This window comes from Sesamum indicum, linkage group LG1 (genome assembly GCF_000512975.1).
Source record: "Sesamum indicum cultivar Zhongzhi No. 13 linkage group LG1, S_indicum_v1.0, whole genome shotgun sequence".
In the NCBI taxonomy this organism is placed as follows: domain Eukaryota; kingdom Viridiplantae; phylum Streptophyta; class Magnoliopsida; order Lamiales; family Pedaliaceae; genus Sesamum; species Sesamum indicum.
In genome coordinates, this window is record NC_026145.1 from 12,539,158 (window position 1) to 12,561,849 (window position 22,692).

Genomic DNA, 22,692 nt, shown 5'->3' on the forward strand with positions numbered 1-22,692 from the left:
TTTTTACCGTCAAACATACATTTAACATCCAAACAAACTCATCCTCAACCTTGTGAGCCAGTAGGACTTGTAAGTGCACAAAGGCTAACATCCACCCTCTTAAATGCCGCTCTTGACACCATGCTTGACATCCATATAACATTCAAAAATTATAATTTATAATTAATAAATATATTAAAGTAGAGAATGGACCAATTTACTATCTTTTAATATTTAAATTGTTGTAAAATTAAGATAAATAAATAATTAATATTATTTATATACATCTTTTTTTTTTTGTTTCAAATTACTCTTATATAAGCAATTAAATTGTAATATCTAGAGATGCACGGTTCTACCTCTATATGACTTTTATGTTTGAAGTCTATGAATTGTGTTGAAAATGAATTACCGCTTATGGTATGCCTGATATGATACTTTACCCTGAATAGTTATATTGTGTATTCTAAATGAGGAAGTGTACTCCTTTGTTCCATGAGTTGTATGATATTGTTGTCATGTGTTTGTAAATCAAGATGTGGTAATTTGCAGGTTCATTTGACTAGTTATTTATAAGAATTAGTAATACATGAAAATGAGGAAGTGATGAAAATAAAATATAATTATTATGTAAATAGCCTTTTGATCTAAAATATCTTGTATGGCAAAATGAGATGAAAAGAGCTATAATGTGAAATAAAAGTGCTTCGACACAAAGTGAAAAGAGCTGTGATGCGAAATGAAAAAGTTATGATGATAAACGGTGAAATTGAGTCGGTATAGAAAAACACTATATCACCTTTCTGATAAGCAGATTAGGAAGAAAAGAGTGGGACTCATTCTCCTGTTATGAGATGAATGCATTGTGAAACAAAGTTAAACATGTTGGAATCAAATTAATTATATGTTATATATGTTGCTTTTTTTTGTCCGGTTTCAAACTATATTTAATGTACATGTATATGTGGTGTCGGTTATTTATTTATTGAGTTGCAGGTTCATTCCTCTCTCATATCTTTACAATCAAGTCAAGCATATGCAGTTTTCTCTTCACCCATCAATAAAAATGAAAATCACATTTTGGGAATATATAAAAATAAATTAAAAATGAAGACTACAACTAGTATTGTTAAATCAAAACTTCAAAATGCACAAAAGCCTTCAAGGAAAAAGTTCAAAATTGGGCTTATTAGGGTTGGTTAGAATCCTACCTCTTGGACCACAGTTATGGAATTAAAGTTTGACCCATGATCAAAAGGTCATGGATTGGCCCATATCCGTAGCCTACTACAACACATGAAACTAAAACTTTCAATTGTCTGGGGAAAAAAGTAATTATAAAAAAGTTTATGAAATATAAATAATGAAATAAAAACTTATTCAAATTTATAACTTTATAATAGAATTTAGAAACAACTTCTCACAGGTAATGGATTGAATAAAACACCATTATATACAAGTATACTAATTTATTCGCTAATTAGGCTAACTCAATTAACAAGATTTCATAATTTTAAGGTAATGGGTTTAAACTCCATCAATGTATGAAGTGTTGTTTTATTTCAATATAGTTATTTGATATTAATGATTCATATATAATTATTATAGTAATATAAATATTTAATATTAATAATTGTAATTGGTTTGTTCAAAAAAATAATAATTGATCCATGTCACTTAAAAAAAACTCTAATCTCTTCACTATTTTTGAATTCCTGATTTTGTTTGACCAATTATTTATGAATTATAGTAAGTAATGACGATTTATATTAATTACAATTATAATAATAACTTATTAATATTAACAATGTAATAAAGTTTCTTGAATATTAGTATTCATAATTTGAAGGGTCACACTCATGTGATGTTCTTTGTTTGAGACAATCACACAATAATATTTATTATTTCTAAAAATTATAAAAAATTTACTCTAAAATCTAAATAATTAAAAAGAAATAAAATGCTCCAAAACTATAGTAGTGTTTATATTTACATTTGACTAATGGACCGCAAGAGTTTTCCGTTGCTGGGGCTGAAACTCGCGGGCAATGGAAAACGGCGACGATTGGTTGGCCGTTGACAAACTATACCACGTCCTTTTCTGCTTCTTCATTGCCGTCGTTTCCTCCCTGCTCGCGGCCCGGACGCGCTATCCTTTCATCCGTCGCCGCAGCATTTGGGTCGGCTCCGTTGTCTCTGTTGCAGCCGGCGCAGCTAAAGAGTTCGCCGACGAGCTGGGTTTCTTCAAATCCGCCGGGGCATCCCCAAAGGACGCAGTTGCTGATTTCCTCGGCGTTCTATTCGCCGCCGTGATGCTTTACTTGTGTAATTGTAGGTCTGTCTCCTCCTTGGCTAGGCCCGATGGTCCGCGTCAGACCCGGGCGGTCGACATGGTTTGAATTGGTGTAACGAAGTCCTTGGTCAATTTCTGTTACGAGTATTTGAATGATCACTATCAGGTTAGTTTTGTAGCGTGAGGATTAAAAGTACAGATTGTTGAGGTGGTTCATGAGAAATTTTGGAAAGCTGGATATTTATGTTATGCTTTGATTTTGATTCTTTGGCATGTAAAGTTGAAGCATGTTGGATGGATGGTAGTTTATATTGAGTTGTTATGGGCAAATGGACCAGTATTCTAGTTATTGTGCTATGTTTTTGGGATATCGTAAAAGCATTTGGGCTTTAATGTGAATTTGGTGTTGCTTTTGATCGGAAATTGATTTCATCGCGTTGGTTGTGTGTATATCTGACTCCAAATTTCTAGTGAAGTCAGCCCGGTTATCATTGATGAGAATTTTCAAGACTCAAGTTTAGATTGTTTCTTGAGTTTTTGTAAATTAGTTTTAGTTATCTTGTATTGTTGTTGTTTTTAGCAAAGTTACAATGTCAATCTTGCTAAAAGCACAGATAATATGAGCGTAGGAGTATTTACTTGTACAAGGGCGTGATTTTAAGAACACTTAGTAATAGTTTTACTTAATGTCGCAGGAGAATGAGAAATAGTGAAAGGGAATGCAAGAATTGACTTTCATCAATATAGCGGACGGTGTAAGAGCTTTCGAGCTAGGTGGTTAACCAACAACGAATTCTATCCAGATTCTTAGAAATGGAAAGGTTTGATGGAAGCATTCCCCTTTCCTCATCAGTTTTCATGGCTGTGTGTTCCATTATGTACATTCATCTGCCTCTCCCCCTGACAATTTGGGTTCGGAATGTGTATACGGCCATATGAAAAAATTTGATGTTTATAACCATCCAATATTCACACAGTATCCCCAAACAGTTGATACTGTGCAAAAGTATTTGTCCTTACCTGTGTCTATAATGCTAAGGTGTGTGTTCTTGTTCATGTGATATGAAAAGTGTTTCCATCAATACTCTCTGGTTGTAATTGGGATCATTTCCAAAAACCTTTTTCTCCAAACTACACACATGTTTCAGTAGAAGTATGACCAAAATCTATTCTAATGACTGACACAAGTGTATTTGCATTTTTTGTCATATCGAAACTTCTTGTCTCCAATCCCCTTTCTGTCTTAGTCCAACAATGTTTTCATTCGTATTTTTGCACGCCCAAATGCTCTACATTTCCTTATAGCTCTTTTACATACATTAGGACTACACGAGAAACATGTGGCTATTTATGATTGATTGACGCAGTTGCTTCCAAGGAGCTAGGCAGTGGTAGATATTCTCCGATTCATATATTTTTACACCTTAAAGCACATAAGATTTTATCACTAACTGAGAAAGTGAAAGATATCGATAAATGCGATTAAATTGGTGCAGCTGACAAATTTTCTAATGGTTCAGAATAAGGTCTCTGATTCTTATTATTTCAGAAGTCTTAAGAAAGGTAAATGAGAAAAGGAAATCATGCCTGTAAATACTGAGATCCTGCTCCCACATTCTGATGTTAGCAGACTCTGGAAATTGCCATTCAATTTATTATCTCATCCACTAATTCTGGATAGGTACTACAGGAGTTATTTTCAATGATATTTAATGAGCTTTAACTTATATATACATATATATGCAGATATACTTGTAGCTTTGCATATAACTGCAAATTATTAAGAGAGTGCATAACATTTCTGTCAGTTGACTGTTTTGGTTGTTTCCATTTCCATCCTTGAGTGGTGCTCTCCCCAGGGCGGGGATGGTTTTTCCTCCCCCGAAGAAATTATGCATGTGTTCTATCGGCTTGTCCTGGAGGAAAGCAATCCCTTTGAAATGTACTTACATGGATGATTATATATATATATATATATATATGGTTGCATGCGTGTGAGTGCAGTCCCAAATACAAAATTCTGCTGAAACTTGGGAGGGATCTAATCACCACTGGCCATACAATTTCTTTAGCCAACAGATTTAGATCTTTTACTTGATGTATACATAAGAAAACAAAGGGATGCACATTGGTCAACTTATTGCATTATGCAATTTTCTGATGGTCTTTCCTGCATTATTGACATGATGTCTGCCTTTATTTGTTTTAGGTGCATTGGATCATATTCTGAAGCTAAGTGCTGCTAAGGGCTTCGCATGTGCATTGGCATCTTCATCTGGCAGCTTAACTGCAGAATAAACTCCTGCCCCTGCCAGAGCACCAAAAATAGGAGCAGTGAGGTAGACCCATATGGCTTTGTAGTTGTTTGCTGCAATTGCTGGTCCCAAAGTTCTCACAGGATTCATTGAAGCTCCTGTAGTTTTCCTGTATCGCAAAATAACAGATAAGACTTTATCTACAATAAATAATTCTTGACATTGAATTTTTCTTTAAGGGCCGTAAAAGTTGTTTCTTCTTTTCAGAAACCTTGAGGCCATGAGAAATTTCATCATTGTTTATTATTTTATTGACTTCTCACCCTAAGCATGCGCACCACCAACTCTGAGTTTCCTTTTTTTTCACTATTCCTCTACTTTTAGCAAGAATGAATTATGGACTCTCTCATTCCTTGTCAGTTGCCTTCCACCATTTCTCTATCATTAATCTCTTTCAAGGATAGAAAGGTAGATTTGCTTGACTCTGGAGAATTATGCTTGTTTGTTCAGAAGTACGTACTTTTGGTAATGGTTTTCTAAATATGTCCAGCATTAGGATTTCGGATATCAATAAATATACATGGGACAAACTGTGCAAAAAACTAAGGCTGATTCAACAGTTATACTAGTCTGCTCTTGGGAGTCCATTGTAAGTCCGAGCATTTTAATTCTCAAGTAGACAAACTTTAGGAAAAGATCTTATGTTAGCTTGAATGCGATTGGAAAAGGAAAAAGAAAATAACTAAAGTGAGAAGTAAAAGTTCAAGTGAGGGTAGTTGATGACAATTTAAAAGAGTATTACCCGGCTATCAGTATATTAAGCATGACAGTAGCTCCAACTGCAATTCCGGCAAGTTCTCCCACCTGTTTTCAGCATCGCAAAATATATTAACACACTTTAGTTCGCTTCCTTGAGAAGATTCTTGGAATGGTTTAACAAAACACTAATCCATGTTTGAGTTCGGATTGGAATTTTTATTCATGCTAACGAAGAATAAGTCTGTGCACTCTATATAGTATCTCGCTCTCACTGAACAATTAAGATAGATCCCCAGGGAAAAAATACTCCTAATGCCGTATTTTAGACTAATTCTTTACCCATATTTATTACATTTAACTGATGTAACAGGCCTCCTATCTGAAAAACTAACGAGGTCCGTCTTTGAAATTAGTACTCACTGAAGTATGGACTTTGAATTAGCAACTCTTGCCAGGGGTTCCTGTTATGATCTTAGATGACGGTTAAAACTATCGGGATTTCTTTATAGGAAAACATGTGTAGAAGATAAGCATATGCTTACTGCTCTCGTATCTGTAGCTACTGCAGTGACAACAAACATGAGATTGAAGGAGATGATAAACTCTAAAGAGAAAGCCTGAGCATAACCCCCCGAGGGAATTGTAACTCCACCACCCAATACGGGGTGGAAAATCCCTTTGAGCAGAAACGCGGCACATAGTGATGCCATTACCTGCGCTCCTATGTAAACCGGCACCTGAAAGTTTTGAAGATTGATCAAATCCAAAGATCAGAATTCTATAGTTATTCAAAGAAACGTGGAATATACTAACTCAAGTAATGTCTTATTTGTGGTTACATGTTTCCAGGGAAAATGCTTGAGGGCTGCAAAGGCAATAGTAACAGATGGATTCAGATGGGCACCAGAGATGTGGCCAGTGGAGAGAATGACTATCATGACAGCCAATCCGGTGGAGGCTGCCAGGCCGAGGAGGGTCTCTGAGCCATCTGTCTTCTCGTTCACTATGGCTGTTGCTGTTCCTGCAAACATGAGTATCAGGGTACCTATAAACTCAGCTCCCACCTGATTTATACACCAAGAACAAGATGAGTAAGTTTGAGATCCATGCATACATGTGTGTGTGTGTATATATATATATTTATATAAGACTTGACTTGAAAAGATTGGAAAATTTGAAAACTAATATGTTAAGACACCTTTCTTGCTAGAGAAACTGGAGGGGGAGGCAATGCACAAGAGACGGGGGGTAAGGTCCCTTCCTCTAAGGCCCATGGTTCAACACTGAAGCATTTGCAGCTCTTTAGAAGAGATGATCTTCTCCCATTGCCACCTCTCCCTGGCTGGAATCCCCCAAAGAGTGGACCACCAGGAGTGCCTGGTGTTGCAGGGGCAGAAGCAGCTGATGCACCATCTTCAGCTTCCATCACTCAAATATGATGATATCTCTATACCTCAATGCTCCAACAAACAATGTAAGAACATTGAGCTCATGCTTCCTTCTTATGTTCCTGGAACCGAGCCCTTCATGCATTTTTATACACTGGTTGAAGTTAGAGAGTCTCGATAGATCCAACAAAAGGACAGAGGAAACTAAAATTAGTGGATGGAATTGGAGGAAAAAAAGAAAGTTGCTTTGGGAGTGGAGTGGTGGGACATTAATCAATTTCATTTACATTATGAATTTGAGAAAAAGATTTGAACTTTCAGACACTGGTCATGTTTTTGCTGTCCCATCCACTTGATTTTGTATTTTCGCTCAATTATGAAGTCAACCATTGTCTGGAGCTCCTTAGTTGTCAAAAGAGGATGTATTTCGCTATGAAATTTACAGGAGTGGAGGCAGAGAAAAGAGGGAATCTTGGTTGGTAGACTGCTAGGAAGTTGGACAAGGATTATTGTTTAATCCTTGCTTTATTTATAATTTACTAATCTTAGGATGTGCTTTCGTTACGCTTCTATCTTTTTAAGTAAAGTAGTCTTCTTTTTGAATTTGTTGGGTAATCACAACCCGATATATAATACTTGTTTATGCCGAGTGTTATATACCAAACTGTGAAAATTATATTGCAGATTCCACTACTGATGTGACATAATTCTCATCGTTTGATGCGACGAAATCCGATATAGGCAAGTATTTTAGAAACTGTTTGGCATGAGAATATACAATGGTTATTAATTATTGAGTTGGGTGTGAAGTTTTCAACCTTTTTCTCTTGGAAAGATAAGGGAAGATATAGTTTGCTGGTATATGATGAACTATCTGCCGTATGATATTCTGTTGCATAGTTAGTGTGGTAGGTTCTTGATCCATCATAATGTGATTACCATAATAATACAAATACCAAATCCCAGTGACTGACTCGCATGGGAGCACATTTATGACTGCAAATCTTAACTTTATTGTGTTCTTATACGCATGCATTAGCAGACATAAAATTACGTTGATAATTTTCTGGTTCACAGTTTACGGTAATTATTCCTGCTCATTTAGTCCAATGATACAACTTATCTTTATTATTTGGTAATTTCAAATTTAATGCGTTTAAAAAATTCAGAGTCGAGTGTGTCTGAATGTCAATTACGATGAGTTTGGCAATGAGATCGACAAGCAATCCAAAGAGAGAATGTTTTATTCTTCCTCATGCCTACCGCACTGGATACTACTACCAATCGTTGTGGTCTAGTGACAATGGTTGAATGCTTCCATTTGACACAAGTTTTGTATTATTGCTAAATTTGATGTAGTTAAACGTGGGTCTCAACCTATGTTCATCTGTCAAAGGGTTTAGGCCTTTGTTCTTGGTGAGTTCATAAAGTGGTGCCTTTTATGAAGCTACTGTAGGGACCAAGACTATTGCACAAGCTCGGCCAATTTTCGGGCCGAGACTGTGGGGTCACCCTGCTTTCCAATTTTCTAGAAGAAAAAAACTAAGTACTGAATGCAAAGTTAAGAATGCAAATGATGCCATTTCTTCAACTGCTGCTGGAGGCAACTAGCTTTTATTAGTGGTAAAGAAGATGACTAATTACAACAGCTATTTCTGGTTCTTGTTGTTTTGAAGAGCTAATTATTACATTGTATGTGAATAGAAGTAAAAAAACATCAGCTGAAAAGGGCATCTCAAGAGACAAGAACAATTGCCATTTTAAGATAGAATAATGATAAAGTTAGTGCTGATTTCTTATGACAATTGAATTTTGGTAAAGATGAAATAAAGTTTTCCTACAGTTTTAATCTCATTTCGAACATCAAATACTTCATTCTTGTCTGCAATTTAGCATCACGTGTTTAGGCAAAAGTCATGGATATAGACCTGCTTTTCTTCACAAGAAATTGGCTGCTACTTTATTTTCAAAAAGTTATATTTACAAGGGTTTGGTGGACTCTGCCGATCATTCGTCTCTCGCCTCTTGCGCAGCAAAATGTTCAATATCTATAAGTGTGAGGTGACTACATTTAGCTATTTTTGGTTAATGAACTGTGTATTTAAACAATTACACTCGAGCATATTTACTTTACACTAAATAGTCAGCTATTTAAATTTTTCTATCAAAAAATATTCTTTTATGACTTATTTTGTGTTCTTGGTGATAGAAAATCACAATTCTCAACTGTAGGTTGACGAACACGTTTCAGTAAATGAATAGGATATATATCATTCGTACTATTGGGCAACCTTTTATACAAATCTTGGTCAGTATCTATAGATTGCGAACATGTTTCAATAGATAAATAGGTTATATATCATTCGTGCTATTAAGTAAGTCTTTTCATGCAAATCTTAACCAACCAGAATCCTGATTCTCAACTGCAAATTAACGGACGCATTTCATTATATGAATGCCACCTTCCTACATTCTACTGCACAAGCTCATCACACTGATCGTGACCAACCAAAAATTTCAATCCCCGGCTATTGATTGACGGACGCATTCAATATATGAATGCTATTTATCCTTTGTACTATTGGGCAAGTTTTTTACGCGAATTGTGATCGACCAAAATACCAGTTTCGAATTATTAATTGACAGACACGTTTCAGTAGATGAATAGGGCATATACTCACTACACTATTGCGCAAGCCTTTCATGCAGATCTTGACCAACCAAGATCGTAATCCTCAACTTAGGTTGAGGGACATATTGCAACAGATGAATAGGCCGTATGTAATCCATGCTACTGGATACGCCTACAAACTGCCAGTCCAAAAGTTTTTTAGTGTAGGACTACCATTTTTTTTCCTACATCAGCCACTCTGCTAACTCGATGTTTGGAGGGTTTTCACAGACGACGATCCTTGTAACTCTAAACCTTATCTTTGGGCCATCTCCAAAATATCAAGACCAAGCAACCTCACCGGATCCAGCGCAGGTTTGTCCAGGGAGGTGCCTTCCAAACATTCTCTCCATACTTATGACAATGATGTTATTGCTTTCAACCTGATATCCAGTTATCATGGTCACATTCACTGTTTTTACTGTATTTCTTCTTCAGCAGCCAACACTCTGGCTGCAGACTGCTATTTTGGTTTTGCTTCTCAGTACCATTGCACCCAGACTGTTTGAATAAGTAACAATTGATAATTGAGTAAATATGGCAAATCTTGTGACTGTTATTGATCAAATTAAGGTAGTAGAGATGGCTGGAAAATCTCCTGGATTGTAGCAAAAATGTTGCAACTATAGTGTGAAACTGGCTGGTCTTGCATCTCAGCAGGCGTGATTGATGTTTGGTAGAAACCACCAGTAATATATGAAGCCGTGGCATGTAAAATATACGAAAGGCATGCAAAAGCATTAATGCATGCCTTTCATAATGTTTCTACACTATTTTTATAGTTCATTGGATGCTGTCCGGGTATTAGCTAGGCCGTCTTTAAGACGATGTTACACACAACCAACTGATACTAATTAGATTAACGAGGATAACTTAAAGAGTTCCCAAATCCAGGAACTAGAAGGTCATAGCACATTATAAGACTTATTTTACTTGGATCATAAAATTGAACTGAGAAGTAGCTGAAGAAAACCAAACCTTTTAGCACCAAACTTGGGAGCAGGATGAATGAATAGGCGAACAATTTTCTGGGCTAAAACTCCTGACTTGGAAATCCAGCTAAAGAAAATAGCGCCTGCTGCAGCTGATGACTTTGCAATATTAAGCAGCCGGCCAAACCTTGCAGCAACAACTAACAACTATTGAATAAGAAATACAAAAGCACAACGCCGTGAATCTCAAACTGCATCCGTATTACTAAGAGAAATCAGGGAGAAAAGCTGAAGAAGAAAACGGGATATATATTTAATTTCATCAAATACAACACATGGAAAGTGTACAAAAGTGTGGCATCATCAACAAACTGTGCTCAACACCTTAGTTTCATAAACTCTTACAATTCACATCTTTTTCTTTTTTTTTATTTTTTTTGAAACCTTTGTCACCTATTAGCTCTGTCCACTCTCAACACCTAAACCATACAACACACCAGAGTACTTCTCTAGAGAACCGCTAAAGAAGTTTTCCTTCAGCTTCCTGAAGGTGCACGAAGTGAGCAGACTATCTGAACCCGCCTGATGGCAAACCCCAACTCTCTCCACCTCCAACAGCTCAGCAAGCTTGTTCAACCCACCATGGAGGCTGTTAGAAAACTTCATCAAATGCTTGATGTCGTAAAGAACTGGAAAGTATATATTGATCAAAGTAAAGAACCCCGCCTGTGTCTCGGGCAAGTTCTGGCAAGTCAAGAGCTTGAGCAAGTACCCAAAATCATACCCGCTATGGAACGTCACCCAATACACGTTATTATTCAGAACAATCCCTGACGACATCAAGAGCTCCGCAAACCGTCGGGAATCAATGCCCTTCTCATTATTCCTTGCAAAGTCAATGCCGCTCTGGCGCAACAATTCAATGGAATCATTCGCAAAGACATCCTCATTGGGATTGAATTCCCGGAAATTAAACTGCCAAATGCAGTACTTATCAGTCCCGCAATCAGGCAAATTCCCCTTCTCATCCGAAAATGTTAGTCCCAATTGGATGAGCTTCAACAAATCAACATTGTCTTTCAGTGTCTGGTAATGGAAATCACTGGAGTTCTTGAAGTTGCCCACGGGTCGGAGAACGACACCAGGGAACTCAGTGTCCATCGCAATGTAAGGGTAATCATCAACAATTTCACGAATCAGCGCGAATTCTTCGTCCAAGTTATCAGCCCAAACCTCCCGGATTTGAATCGAATCGCTCTTAGGCAGAAGTGACATTTCCCAAAAACCAAATCAGAGCAATTTCAGCAAATCTTTGTCCCTGACCATTCAAAATTTGAACTTCTGGAGAGCCCTCAAAAACAGATCTGTAAAAAGTCACTGCTTCTGAACCGAATCTGCAACAAAAGTTCCAGAAACGAGGGATCAGCTCAAACCAAAGTAACCCACATAACAAATCAGATAAATCTCAACCCTCCAACTGATCTGCTCCTGACTACTCAAAATTGACTAGCTCTCGGAACAGATCTATCAAACAGCCACCATTTCCGGACTAAATCTGCTGAAAGTTTCCACAGACGCCATTCCACCCCCAAATCAAAGTAGAACAAATCAAACAAATCACAACCCAGATACCAAATGTCGAAACCCTTATCTGAACACAACCCAAAAAACGGTGAATCAATCAAGAACAGAAACTTACCTGAAGATCAAGACAGATAGAAGAAGATCTTCCGATGGTCAATGTCTAGATCCAGTACCAGACTGCACTTATACACACGTATGTCTAGAGATAGTGTATGTATATGGGTGTATAAATAGAAGAGGGCGTTAGGGTTTGAGCATGAAGGAAAATGATAATGTGTGTAAGGCGGCGATGGGAGGAGCAAAAAACAAGATGAAGGGCTAAAGGGAAATTTGCATTTCTCAATTACTTTTTCTTTTTTCTTTTTTTCTTTTTGGGGTTTTCCTGAATAATTTAGAGAGAGAAAGGTGATTTCTAGAGAGAGAAGATGAACACTGATGGGATGGGGCCCCCTCCTCTCTCTGTTCACCTTCCGAAACCAAAAGATCAAATGCTTCCCTCACAGGTCTTTTTATTGGTGAAAATTTTTAGTTTTTGAAATAATATTTTGGTACAAAAATTAGAAAACTATAATAATTTATGTTCTTTTTGGTAATAAAATTTAAAGAAAATAAAGAATATTAGGAAAATAGAATTATATTATAAGTAATACTGTGAAACTTTGCTTAGTTTTAATATTTAAGTGGTATGTGTGTGCAAAAATATTTAAATATCTTTTAATTAGAGGTTCAATTGTAAGTATATTTATATATATAATAGATTTTAATAAATAAAAAATTTAAATTTAAATGAATATAAATAAATATTCAAATATGCTAGCAAAAAAAAAGTATTGATCGAATTAAATTCCACACATTGTATTAGTATTTATTACAAATATTATGTATTTAATTTGAATTTAACTCAACCAAGTTTGAATTATAACTTTTTACATTGGTTTTCCTTATTTATTCACGAAAATTACAAAAATATACATCTTCTCATTCATTAACGAGTGGAGATGTATGAGGGTAATTTGAGCATAAAAAAATTTATTTGACCTACAATAAATCAATAATAAGTCAATCGAAGGTAAACATATATTTTTTTCCTTTTTATTTTTTAATATCAACAAATTTGAGAATTTTGATTAACGGAGCGACTTATTTGTTAGACAGAAGCAAATGTCTGGGTGCTAAATATAATTTTTCAAACCACAAATGATCTATGTATAATTACACCAAACCTTATAAGAGGAGAGTGTAACTATCCCATATAATTATTGACAAAATTGTTTGGTGGGTCTAACATTGAAATTCTATTAAATTCTTTAGCATATCCAATCGAAGTAAAATAATTTATATGACTAATACCATATACTTATTACGTATTTAGAATATAATTAAAAGCAGTCAATATAATTATATATTAAATTTGGTTGACTGAACATAATCCTAATAATACTCTTTTGACTAACCGTAATTATGACAGAAATGAGTTATTATCCGTACCAAAATGTAATAAGATTTATTATGCTATAAATCAAGTTCGATTTTACTGGTTAACCCTAATTATGATACATGTGAATTTGTATAGGTAACAATGTGCAACAAAATTTATCATATAATTAATCAGGTCTAGTCAAACACAAACAAAACAATAATTTCCGACCAGCCTTAATTATGACACTAATTAATTATTATTTAGCAAAGTGAAATAAGGTTTATTGTATAATTAATCAAGTCCGAGTAAGTATAATCTTAAGATTTTGTTTCCTAATTAAAAATAAAGTGAGTGCGATGAAACTAGTCCTGTCAATGGACGGATAATATCAAAATTCATAATCAGGTAATTTTATGTTAGACCCATACTCGAATTCAATTATTTTATACTAGACTTAGACCTGGACCCATACCCATCGAAATAAATATTTTGGATTTGGGTAGAGTCTAGACCCTAAAATACCTGTGAGTATGAATATTGAATGGATAAAATTTAATAATATAAAATTTTATCAAATTTATAAATTTTTTAGATATCAATCAACTCGTTTTACTTGTCATTTAAAATTTTTAAATTTGCATATAGTATATTAATTTTTTTACATATTGATATTTGAAAACACACACACACACACAAGTTTTTCATCTTTGTTTTGGTAGTAACACCTCCAAACTAAATTTAAGATAAAGTTAATTCGAACTTAACATGAAAAAGAATGAAAAAAAATAAATTAGTTATGCTCGACTAGTATATGAAACTGATAAATTTTTTTTTTTTGAACTTCAATTAAAAAATTCAGAACGCAATTTCAAATGGATAAAAAGAATTATTTCAAAGTTAAACTATGATTTTCATTGTTGATTGTAGTAATTGATTAATAACTATTAATTATTTGAATTAAGTTAAACTATGATTTTCATGTAAAAAAGTTCATGAAATATTTTTCTTAAATTAAGTTAGTGTTAAGTGATGATATTATTGTAGAAAAATATATGATTGCTTTATTCATTTTAATATATGTAAGACGCAATGGATAGCATCCAGACTGAACCCAATTATTTTGGGTATAATAACGCCAACATCCAATGAGTGTTATATGGACAGGATATATAAATGATAACTATGAATATTTATTGAGTCTGAATGTCCGATTATTGACAGGCCTAGATAAAATTTATTGAATAATCAATCAAGTTGGAAAATCAAAATTTTAACAATTTTCTTCCAACTAACCCTAATTTTGACGGAAATCGATGAATTATTATTTATGTGGCAATGATTGTAGCGATATAAGCTCTTATTCTTGTTAAAAATACACATGTGTAATTTAATGGCGACCCTAATTTCATATTTATCCCCTCAAGATGTTCTTTATTGCTTTTGGTAACTTTAGTTGAGTCTTTAAAAATAATTTTAAATTTTTAAAGGGGGTGAAAAAGCAAATTTATAGAGGCTTTGGGAAATAATCATTATATGGCCACCAAATCATAAAATTCTTTCGTAATTATTTATTTTGCAACAAAGCACGACAGCACACATCAGACCGACATACAATACAAGAGTATCAATAATAGAAGGGTGAACGTGGTATCCACGTAACAAAATCAATACTATTTTTTTTTATTTTATTACGATTTGGTTTTAGAAATTATTTTATCAATTTTGGTCAGATATTTTTTTTCTTTCTTTTCCATTTAATTAAAAGTTAAGGTAAATTACAACTATGTTAATAAAATTTAATATAATTATGAATATCACTTATTATTTAAAATATTATAAATATACTCCTTAAAATATAAAATAATTATGTAATCCATAAATAGTGAGGTAAAAATTACTATTTAATTTTTGCCAAGTTTTAAAAAAATATATTTAAAAAATAAAAAAAATAAAGGTGGATAAAGTAAATAATTCATTGAGAATATTAGTTTATAAAAAGATTTTATAAAATCACAATTTATAATTTGGAAGAATATTTTGTGCAGTTCACCACAAAAATTAAGTAGAATCATAAGGGAATGAGCTGGATGAAATTATAACGGAATGAGCTCGTTATTAAAAAGAACTTAAAATCAATAAAGTATTTAATGAGGACGTATTTGTAGTAATACAAAACCTCAGGAGAGGTGATTGGAATTTATCCTAAAAATTAATATATTAGACGAGTATGCAGATGCATCAGATGTGCTTCGGCTGATGATTTAAATCACTCTTACTTAACCAATCATAAATTCAATAAATACCTTAAAATAGTTTCTTTCTTAAAAAAAAAAAAAAGAAACAAGAAAAGCTTTATTTTCATATAACAACTTGATAATTTTATATTTGAAAAGAGAAAAATATTGATTGAGCTAAAAATAGCAATATAAAATTTCAGAAAATTGAGATCCTCCATATATGTTTTCAATTATGTGTATTGCACTCTTCTTGGAGACAATGGAGAATGGAAGAGCAAGAGCAATGCAGGGTAAGAGAATGGTAATGAGCAAACAGTCAAAATTACACAGTAAATCTGTGGATAGAGCGATAAAAAAGCGTTGTTCTGCATGCAACCAACCTGATGGGAAGTGTGAACTTGGTCAAGATAGAGAGTTAAATGAAGATCCATTACCCAGAATTACCTTGTCAAGATGGAGCGTAAAGAGTTCCAGCTTGTGTAGAAACTTATAATACCATCGATATACCAACATGGTCCATAGTCGTTGTGTCGCTTTAGGCCATGGAATTGAACTTAGGCCAGCTACAGCTAAGATTTTGCACTAACAAGCACCCGCTTTAGGCCATGGAATTGAACTTAGGCCAGCTACAGCTAAGATTTTGCACTAACAAGCACCCGGGGCGAACCTTCCAGTGACTAAGAACCAGAAATACAAGGCCGTAAAAGCATAATTGCGCGAATAGTAATTGAAGGCATAACATCAGGAATCTGAAGATACAAACAGGACATTAATTTCATTTCATCAACTAGGATGCTTAAAAAGTGTACAAATGTGTGGCATCAAAACATCTTGTGCACAACACATAATTCGATCAGTACCTACAATTCACATAATTTTTTATCTTTATTTTTAATCAAACCTTTTACACTCTATTGGCTATGAGGATTCTGTCCATTCTCAACCCCTAAACCGTACAACACGCCAGAATACTTCTCCAGCGATCCGTTAAAGAAATTCTCCTTCAACTTCCTGAAGGTGCAAGAAGTGAGTAAGCTATCAGAACCAGCTTGGTGGCAAACCCCAACTCGCTCCACTTCCAACAACTCGGCCAGTTTATTCAACCCACCATGGAGGCTGTTCGAGAACTTCATTAAATGCTTGATGTCATAAAGAACAGGAAAGAATATATTGATCAAAGTGAAGAATCCCGCCTGTGTGTCGGGCAAGTTCTGGCGAGTTAACAGCTTGAGCAAGTACCCGAAATCGTACCCACTATGGAATGTCACCCAATACATATCATTGTTCAAAACAATCCCTGATGACATCAGAAGCTCACCAAAACGCTTTGCATCAATACCCTTCTCATTGTTCTTCACAAAATCAATGCCACTCTGGCGCAAGAGTTCAACTGAATCATTTGCAAATACATCCTCATTGGGATTGAACTCGCAGAAATTGAACTGCCAGATGCATTGCTTATTGGTTCCACAAGTGGGCAAATTCCCCTTCTCGTCCGAAAAAGTCAACCCCAATTGGATCAACTTCAGCAAATCAACATTGTCCTTCAATGTTTGGTAATGGTAATCACTGGAGTTCTTGAAATTGCCCACGGGACGGAGCACGACTCCAGGGAACTCCGTGTCCATAGCAATGTAAGGGTAGTCATCAACAATTTCCTTAATCAACGCGAATTCTTCATCCAAGTTGTCCGCCCAGACCTCCCGGATTTGGATCGAATCGCCTTTGGCCAAAAGCGACATCTCCTCAAAATCAGAACAATTTCCCCAGATGAAATTCTCCTCTTTCTCGGTTCCCAACCACTCAAAAATCACAACTTTCCGGAAGCCCTCAAAACAGATTTGGCAAAAATCAAATTTCCAAACTAAATAAGATGAAAAATTCCAAAGATGCGCGATCAGCCCCAATCTAAACCCTAATAAATAAACCAGACAAATCTCAACTCTCCCGTTTCATCAATCCTGGCAAGTCAAATTTTGAACTTTTGGGGAGCCCTCAAAGACCAGATCTGACACACAGTCGCCATTTCTAAACTAAATCTGCAGAAAAATTCGAAAAGAAATGCTCGATCAGCCCAAATCAAAGCACGCCCACACAAACAAATCAGACAACTCAGTACCCTGATATCCTATGCTGATAGAAACCCAAACCCATGTCCGAACACTAACCAAAATCACCAATTCAAATGAGAAATTACCTTAATAACAGATTCAAAAGACCTAGTGATCATAAATGTCAAGATCCAGCATCAGACTCCAGACATACACATAGATCGTGCACGTATACGGGCATATATATAGCAAAGGGTGTTAGGGTTTCAACAGGATGGAAACGAAAATGAGTTTTAGGCGGCTATAGGGGAGGAGCAAAAAGATGAGAGATTCAAGAAAATAGGACCAGGGAGAAACACCTATTTTGACAAAACGATATCTTATTCTTAGTTATATGCTCTGTAGTCTGTACGTGCAAATTTAGCAAAACGTACAAGAACAATTCCAAGAGAGAGAGAGGGGGGGACAGAAAGAGAGACCCTTTAACACAGTTCACCATGGAAAGAAGAAAGAAAATGGTCTGGAATACAGTTGCTTTTATCAGTGAAATAAAATAATTTTTCTTGTAATAAAATAATATTTTTTAAATTTGATATAGTAGAAAATACTTTTATTATTCATGGTAGAGTTGTTAACGGTGGGGTCCAGGGTAGGTAGGGTGGGGGTGCAGGGTGCATTGAATTTGGGATTATTGTGGGTGTGGTGAGCTGGGAATGAATGGTCTTGATTTGTTTTTCCGGGTTTTGATTTTTCCTGAATCTGAGTCTGTGTGTGTGAATTTGAACGAGACTGGTAATAAAGAGGTTTGGGGCAATGCGTGTTAAGCCATACACTTATATTTTTTTTAAGGTTTTGGGGTCAACTTGTAAGGAATATGCCAATCTCAATGTCATATACTATCAAAATGTAAAAACAAGAAAGGCTAGTTAGGTTTGGCTTTTGGGCAATTTGGGGATGCAATTTTGGGAGCGCAATTCTGTTATTCTTGTGCTCAAATTGTACGACTACATACAAATATGAGGATACTAGTCTCATTTTTCTTTTCTTCTTACGTTATATTTTGTCACTTATGTTTAATCATAAATATATGACATATTTGAGTTTGAGTTTTCATCAGTGTTGATCCAATCAAACTTTTCGATATTATAGTGAATCGTAATTTAAAAGCTTAGTAATGAATCAAGACAGTAGGAGCCGTTCATTTTGAATATTCTTAACGGTCAATTTGGTATTGAGTCAAGATACAGTAATGGAATGTAAAGGTAAAATAAATATATAATAACGAGATATTTATAGAAGTGATTTGTTGTATGGACTGTGGACATGGTTCGTCCATCTACTCGCGCATGTGAACGATTGAATATCACGTATTTTTTCAGTTACACGTAATATTAATTAAATTTTCTCATAATTCTTTGGAAAAATCGTCTTATGGGCCTACATTCTAGTATCATTTAGGATTGAGATTCACCAAAAAATTATCAACAAACCAAATTTCATATACATCAAATAACGTTTATTCATTTTCTGTTTTTTATTAGGATAAATTAAATTAATTTTTTTAATATTTTACATAATTACGAATATCCCCTCATTATCTAAAAAATTATCAATATCTCTTGATATTTAATAAAATTATGTATCATTTGATGAAAGTCGAAGATTGTCAATTTTACCCTTACCTGTTTTTAAGAAAAATAATTATATATAAAAAAGGGTACGAGGTGGCCGCAAAATTTAAAATTACTTGTCCATAAAATTTTTTTAAAAATAAGTAAACTATAATTTATATTTTTCAAGGGCATTGTAGTCAGTCTACTGTAGAAAAATGAATGACAATCTAATAGAGACTAAATGGATTGAACTAAATATTAAATGACTATTAAAATTATGAAAATATTAATATTTTTTGAATAATTAAAAAAATATTTATAATATTTCAAATTTCATAAGAGCTTGTCGTAATTTATCATTTTTATTATTACAACAATGAGTAAGGAGGAAACTTGAGTTAAACCCAAGGGGAAAAAAAGAAAAAGAAATAACATGAATTCAACAAAATTTGGAACAGCCCTTCCAATATATATTTCCTTATTTTACCAAGGACTTTAATTTGAAAGTTTAAAAATAGAGGGGCTTATATGTAATATCAAGAACATAAAAGTGGGCATTATTTAGAATTAATATTTTATGTCATAATTAAAGCAATGCCATTGCCAGCACACACATCACCCAACATTATGATATGAAGAGCAATCATAGAGAAGAGAACACAAAAGTGGTATGCATGTTTTCCTCATATCATTATTTCCTACTTTCGATTTTTTTTTAATATATTAAGAATAATTACATTTATATCTATTTGGTCTATTTACATAAATTATCTTTATTTTTTAAAAATATATATATATACCCATTAAAAAAGTTAATGTCATATGCACAAGCTATTAATATTTTTTAAAAAGTTATATATATATTTTTAAAAAGTCAATACTATTATCCAAATTATTCTTATTTTTTAATTATAAAAAATATTTATGTAATTACATAAAAGAATAAATGATTTGTATAAATAAATTATAATTCAATACTGTAAATAAATTATTGTGGTCGCCTTCTTTTCACCAATGTCGCGATAATTATACTCATTCCGACTAAATTAATTTTCTTTACAGCATTGATCCATTATGATATACTTATATCGAAAATATTAAAAATTAATTAAGAATGTTAATAATTTTGTATCAAACTATATACTAAAAAATAAATAGACAACTGTATATATTAAGGGTATTTAAATAAGTAAATTGAGATCTCAACTTTATTATCGAGGAAAATTTTACAAAATTAACTAATTAATTAGATGCAAATAGTAAAAATTTAAATGAAAAATAATTAATTATTTTAAATTTTTTATATATTTATACATACACAACGGATTTTTAATTGAATTATTAAAAATAAAACCAGGGGATTTAAAATCTTTTGGACTGGGCCACATAGAAGAAGTTAGATTGGGCCCATATGAACAGACCGAGTCAGCTAGGGTTTTTAAATGACTCTGTTTCCTGCGTATAAAATGGCGGAACTCGTTCACTGATTAATGTGATCATCTACTACTTACAGTTGCTGACCCCAAATCTCTGAGCTCTCCGCAACGCTTCATAGTCCAGGTGCTTTTCCTCGTATCTTGTTTTGTCTTTCCTGCATTTGTTTGTTTCAATTATTTGTTCTGGTAAAGGAATTTGTTGCTCTTTCTCCTGTGGACATGTTATGAAATCCATCAAATTTAAATCCGCAATATTGAAATTCGGAGGGGGAAATTATGAATTTTAATGTTTAGTTTGAAAACTGGAAATGCGGCTATGGATTAGGGTTTAGGTCAATTTTAGCGTTTGTTTTATTTAATTAATTTACTCTGAGCTTATGCGTTTTATGTTCTTAATATTTGTTGAAGACTATTAATTTAATATTTAAAAGTTCATATTTTTTTTATTTGGGATTGTAATATTTGTCTTCCCTTTTTGTAATTGCTAGAATCCGTTTGCTCTTTCGTTTTTTTTTGGAAGTTCTCTGTTCTCGATGTCCGATAAGATGCTCACTGTGGTTCACGTTTGATATCTGGCAGGTGTGAATTGAAGGAGTTTATCCACCAAGAAGATAAAATGTCTGGGTATGTAATTCATGTTTGATATTAAGAATTTAACTCAATTCAAACCAAATTTATATTAGCTTTCTGGAAAGCTAATGAAAAATCATATATGATCATTGTCTCTGTCTCTGAATCTGCTTGACAATTGTAAATGGTCATTTGTCTTTCTAGGAGGTATTATTTGTCAGGTTGTCATCACATAATTGCTGTTTTTACCATTGGGTCCCCTGAAAAAGTTTTCACAATTAACATCGAGCAATTGCTTTTCAGTGAAGAGCCTGCAGCCGTGGAGACACCTGCTGCTACTCTTGGTGAGCCTATGGATATCATGACTGCCTTGCAACTTGTGCTTAGAAAGTCATTGGCCCATGGAGGTCTGGTTCGAGGACTTCATGAGGGTGCAAAAGCAATTGAGAAACATGCTGCTCAGCTCTGTGTGTTGGCAGAAGACTGCAACCAACCAGACTACCTTAAATTGGTCAAAGCACTATGTGCTGATCACAATGTGAACCTAATAACTGTTCCAAGTGCCAAGACTCTCGGTGAATGGGCTGGCGTAAGTACACGAATTTTTTAGTTGCACTTTAAGAGATATGTATACATGTAAATGTTTGGTGCTCTTGAGATTCTGTTGGCTCAAACCAATTTTTGTTCCTATGGTTTTATCCGATTACTGAGTAATGGGCTTGTTCAGTTATGTTGGCAGCCATTGAGTTCAGATTTGATGGTGGTCTTTGATTGTCCTTGATGACAATGGTGATGACGGATCATCTTGAGCCAGTTGTCATTTTTGTTGGATAGGACACATGTGATAGTATTTGATTTTAGTGTTGATTGGTGCTTTCACAGTTATGCAAGATTGATTCAGAAGGGAAGGCCAGGAAAGTTGTCGGAGCTTCTTGTGTCGTTGTGAAGGTAGTATAGTTTCAGCTGTGGGTTCCATGTGATATGACAAGAGTTATCGATGATAGATTCTAATAGCAAATCTCTTTTGCAGGATTTCGGCGAGGAAAGTGCAGGTCTTCACATTGTTCAGGAATATGTCAAGTCTCACTGAAATATTAGCAGCGAAGTCGTGTTTAGGGAAGTTTAGACTGAGAAACGCATCTCACCTTGTAGTTTGTTTCTAAAGACGTGGTTAGGGAAGTTTGGACTGAGAAACACATCTCATCTCATAGTTGCTTTTAATGTTTTCTCTAGGAGTTTAGATAGCGGTACACCACTCTAGTATGTTATAATGTTTCCTTGGAAATTTTTTCCCGAACTGCTGATAAACCAGCTACTCCGTTGGATTTTGGGTGGCTGAAATTTCAAGTGCAATTTTTGAGGCTATTTAATCTCAACAGAATGTTAACTCTGATTGCTGTAATGGTAAAAGGTTTATCTATTGTTGCAGAAAGTTTAGTGCATTGGTTTTAGTAGTCGGAAGGTAAAACGGTGTTTGTTGTGAGAGTGTAGACGAAGTAGAAAT

The 22,692-nt window shown here is 34.3% G+C and overlaps 5 protein-coding genes across 6 annotated transcripts; 2 read left to right on the plus strand and 3 right to left on the minus strand.

Moving 5' to 3' along the window:
- Nucleotides 1,985–4,611, plus strand: LOC105165043. 2 transcript variants are annotated; one of them, XM_020697642.1, is made up of 3 exons: nucleotides 1,985–2,438; nucleotides 2,968–3,093; nucleotides 4,482–4,583. In XM_020697642.1, exon 1 carries the CDS (start codon nucleotides 2,028–2,030, stop codon nucleotides 2,376–2,378), a length of 351 nt encoding a protein of 116 aa, XP_020553301.1. In that variant the 5' UTR covers nucleotides 1,985–2,027; the 3' UTR covers nucleotides 2,379–2,438; nucleotides 2,968–3,093; nucleotides 4,482–4,583. The 2 variants fall into 2 exon arrangements, with proteins under 2 accessions (XP_020553301.1, XP_011082231.1); XM_011083929.2 differs by lacking the exon at nucleotides 2,968–3,093 and having other exon boundaries at nucleotides 4,482–4,611.
- LOC105165035 (aquaporin NIP6-1-like) lies at nucleotides 4,284–7,375 on the minus strand. Its single transcript, XM_011083914.2, has 5 exons — nucleotides 6,485–7,375; nucleotides 6,126–6,350; nucleotides 5,829–6,023; nucleotides 5,330–5,391; nucleotides 4,284–4,696 (listed from the first exon to the last, which is right to left on the minus strand). The coding sequence occupies exons 1-5, from the start codon at nucleotides 6,710–6,712 to the stop codon at nucleotides 4,492–4,494; spliced, it is 915 nt and encodes a 304-aa protein (XP_011082216.1). The 5' UTR covers nucleotides 6,713–7,375; the 3' UTR covers nucleotides 4,284–4,491.
- LOC105165061 (probable CCR4-associated factor 1 homolog 7) lies at nucleotides 10,567–12,339 on the minus strand. The gene is made up of 2 exons (XM_011083939.2): nucleotides 11,977–12,339; nucleotides 10,567–11,671 (listed from the first exon to the last, which is right to left on the minus strand). The coding sequence occupies exon 2, from the start codon at nucleotides 11,550–11,552 to the stop codon at nucleotides 10,734–10,736; it is 819 nt and encodes a 272-aa protein (XP_011082241.1). The 5' UTR covers nucleotides 11,553–11,671; nucleotides 11,977–12,339; the 3' UTR covers nucleotides 10,567–10,733.
- Nucleotides 16,269–18,093, minus strand: LOC105165072 (probable CCR4-associated factor 1 homolog 7). Its single transcript, XM_011083949.2, has 2 exons — nucleotides 17,716–18,093; nucleotides 16,269–17,557 (listed from the first exon to the last, which is right to left on the minus strand). Exon 2 carries the CDS (start codon nucleotides 17,258–17,260, stop codon nucleotides 16,430–16,432), a length of 831 nt encoding a protein of 276 aa, XP_011082251.1. The 5' UTR covers nucleotides 17,261–17,557; nucleotides 17,716–18,093; the 3' UTR covers nucleotides 16,269–16,429.
- LOC105165083 (40S ribosomal protein S12) lies at nucleotides 20,612–22,578 on the plus strand. Its single transcript, XM_011083959.2, has 5 exons — nucleotides 20,612–20,742; nucleotides 21,198–21,242; nucleotides 21,492–21,777; nucleotides 22,071–22,136; nucleotides 22,219–22,578. The coding sequence occupies exons 2-5, from the start codon at nucleotides 21,235–21,237 to the stop codon at nucleotides 22,276–22,278; spliced, it is 420 nt and encodes a 139-aa protein (XP_011082261.1). The 5' UTR covers nucleotides 20,612–20,742; nucleotides 21,198–21,234; the 3' UTR covers nucleotides 22,279–22,578.

Excerpts from the sequence above, each read along its gene's own strand:
- LOC105165043 (XM_011083929.2), top strand. The coding sequence starts at position 2,028 with ATGGAAAACGGCGACGATTGGTTGGCCGTTGACAAACTATACCACGTC.
- LOC105165035 (XM_011083914.2), bottom strand. The coding sequence starts at position 6,712 with ATGGAAGCTGAAGATGGTGCATCAGCTGCTTCTGCCCCTGCAACACCA. Across the intron at positions 6,351-6,484 it reads CAGTTTCTCTAGCAAGAAAG|GTGGGAGCTGAGTTTATAGG; the intron begins GTGTCTTAACAT and ends TGTATAAATCAG. Across the intron at positions 5,392-5,828 it reads TAGCTACAGATACGAGAGCA|GTGGGAGAACTTGCCGGAAT; the intron begins GTAAGCATATGC and ends TGCTGAAAACAG.
- LOC105165061 (XM_011083939.2), bottom strand. The coding sequence starts at position 11,552 with ATGTCACTTCTGCCTAAGAGCGATTCGATTCAAATCCGGGAGGTTTGG.
- LOC105165072 (XM_011083949.2), bottom strand. The coding sequence starts at position 17,260 with ATGTCGCTTTTGGCCAAAGGCGATTCGATCCAAATCCGGGAGGTCTGG.
- LOC105165083 (XM_011083959.2), top strand. Across the intron at positions 21,778-22,070 it reads CTCTCGGTGAATGGGCTGGC|TTATGCAAGATTGATTCAGA; the intron begins GTAAGTACACGA and ends GTGCTTTCACAG. Across the intron at positions 22,137-22,218 it reads CTTCTTGTGTCGTTGTGAAG|GATTTCGGCGAGGAAAGTGC; the intron begins GTAGTATAGTTT and ends TCTCTTTTGCAG.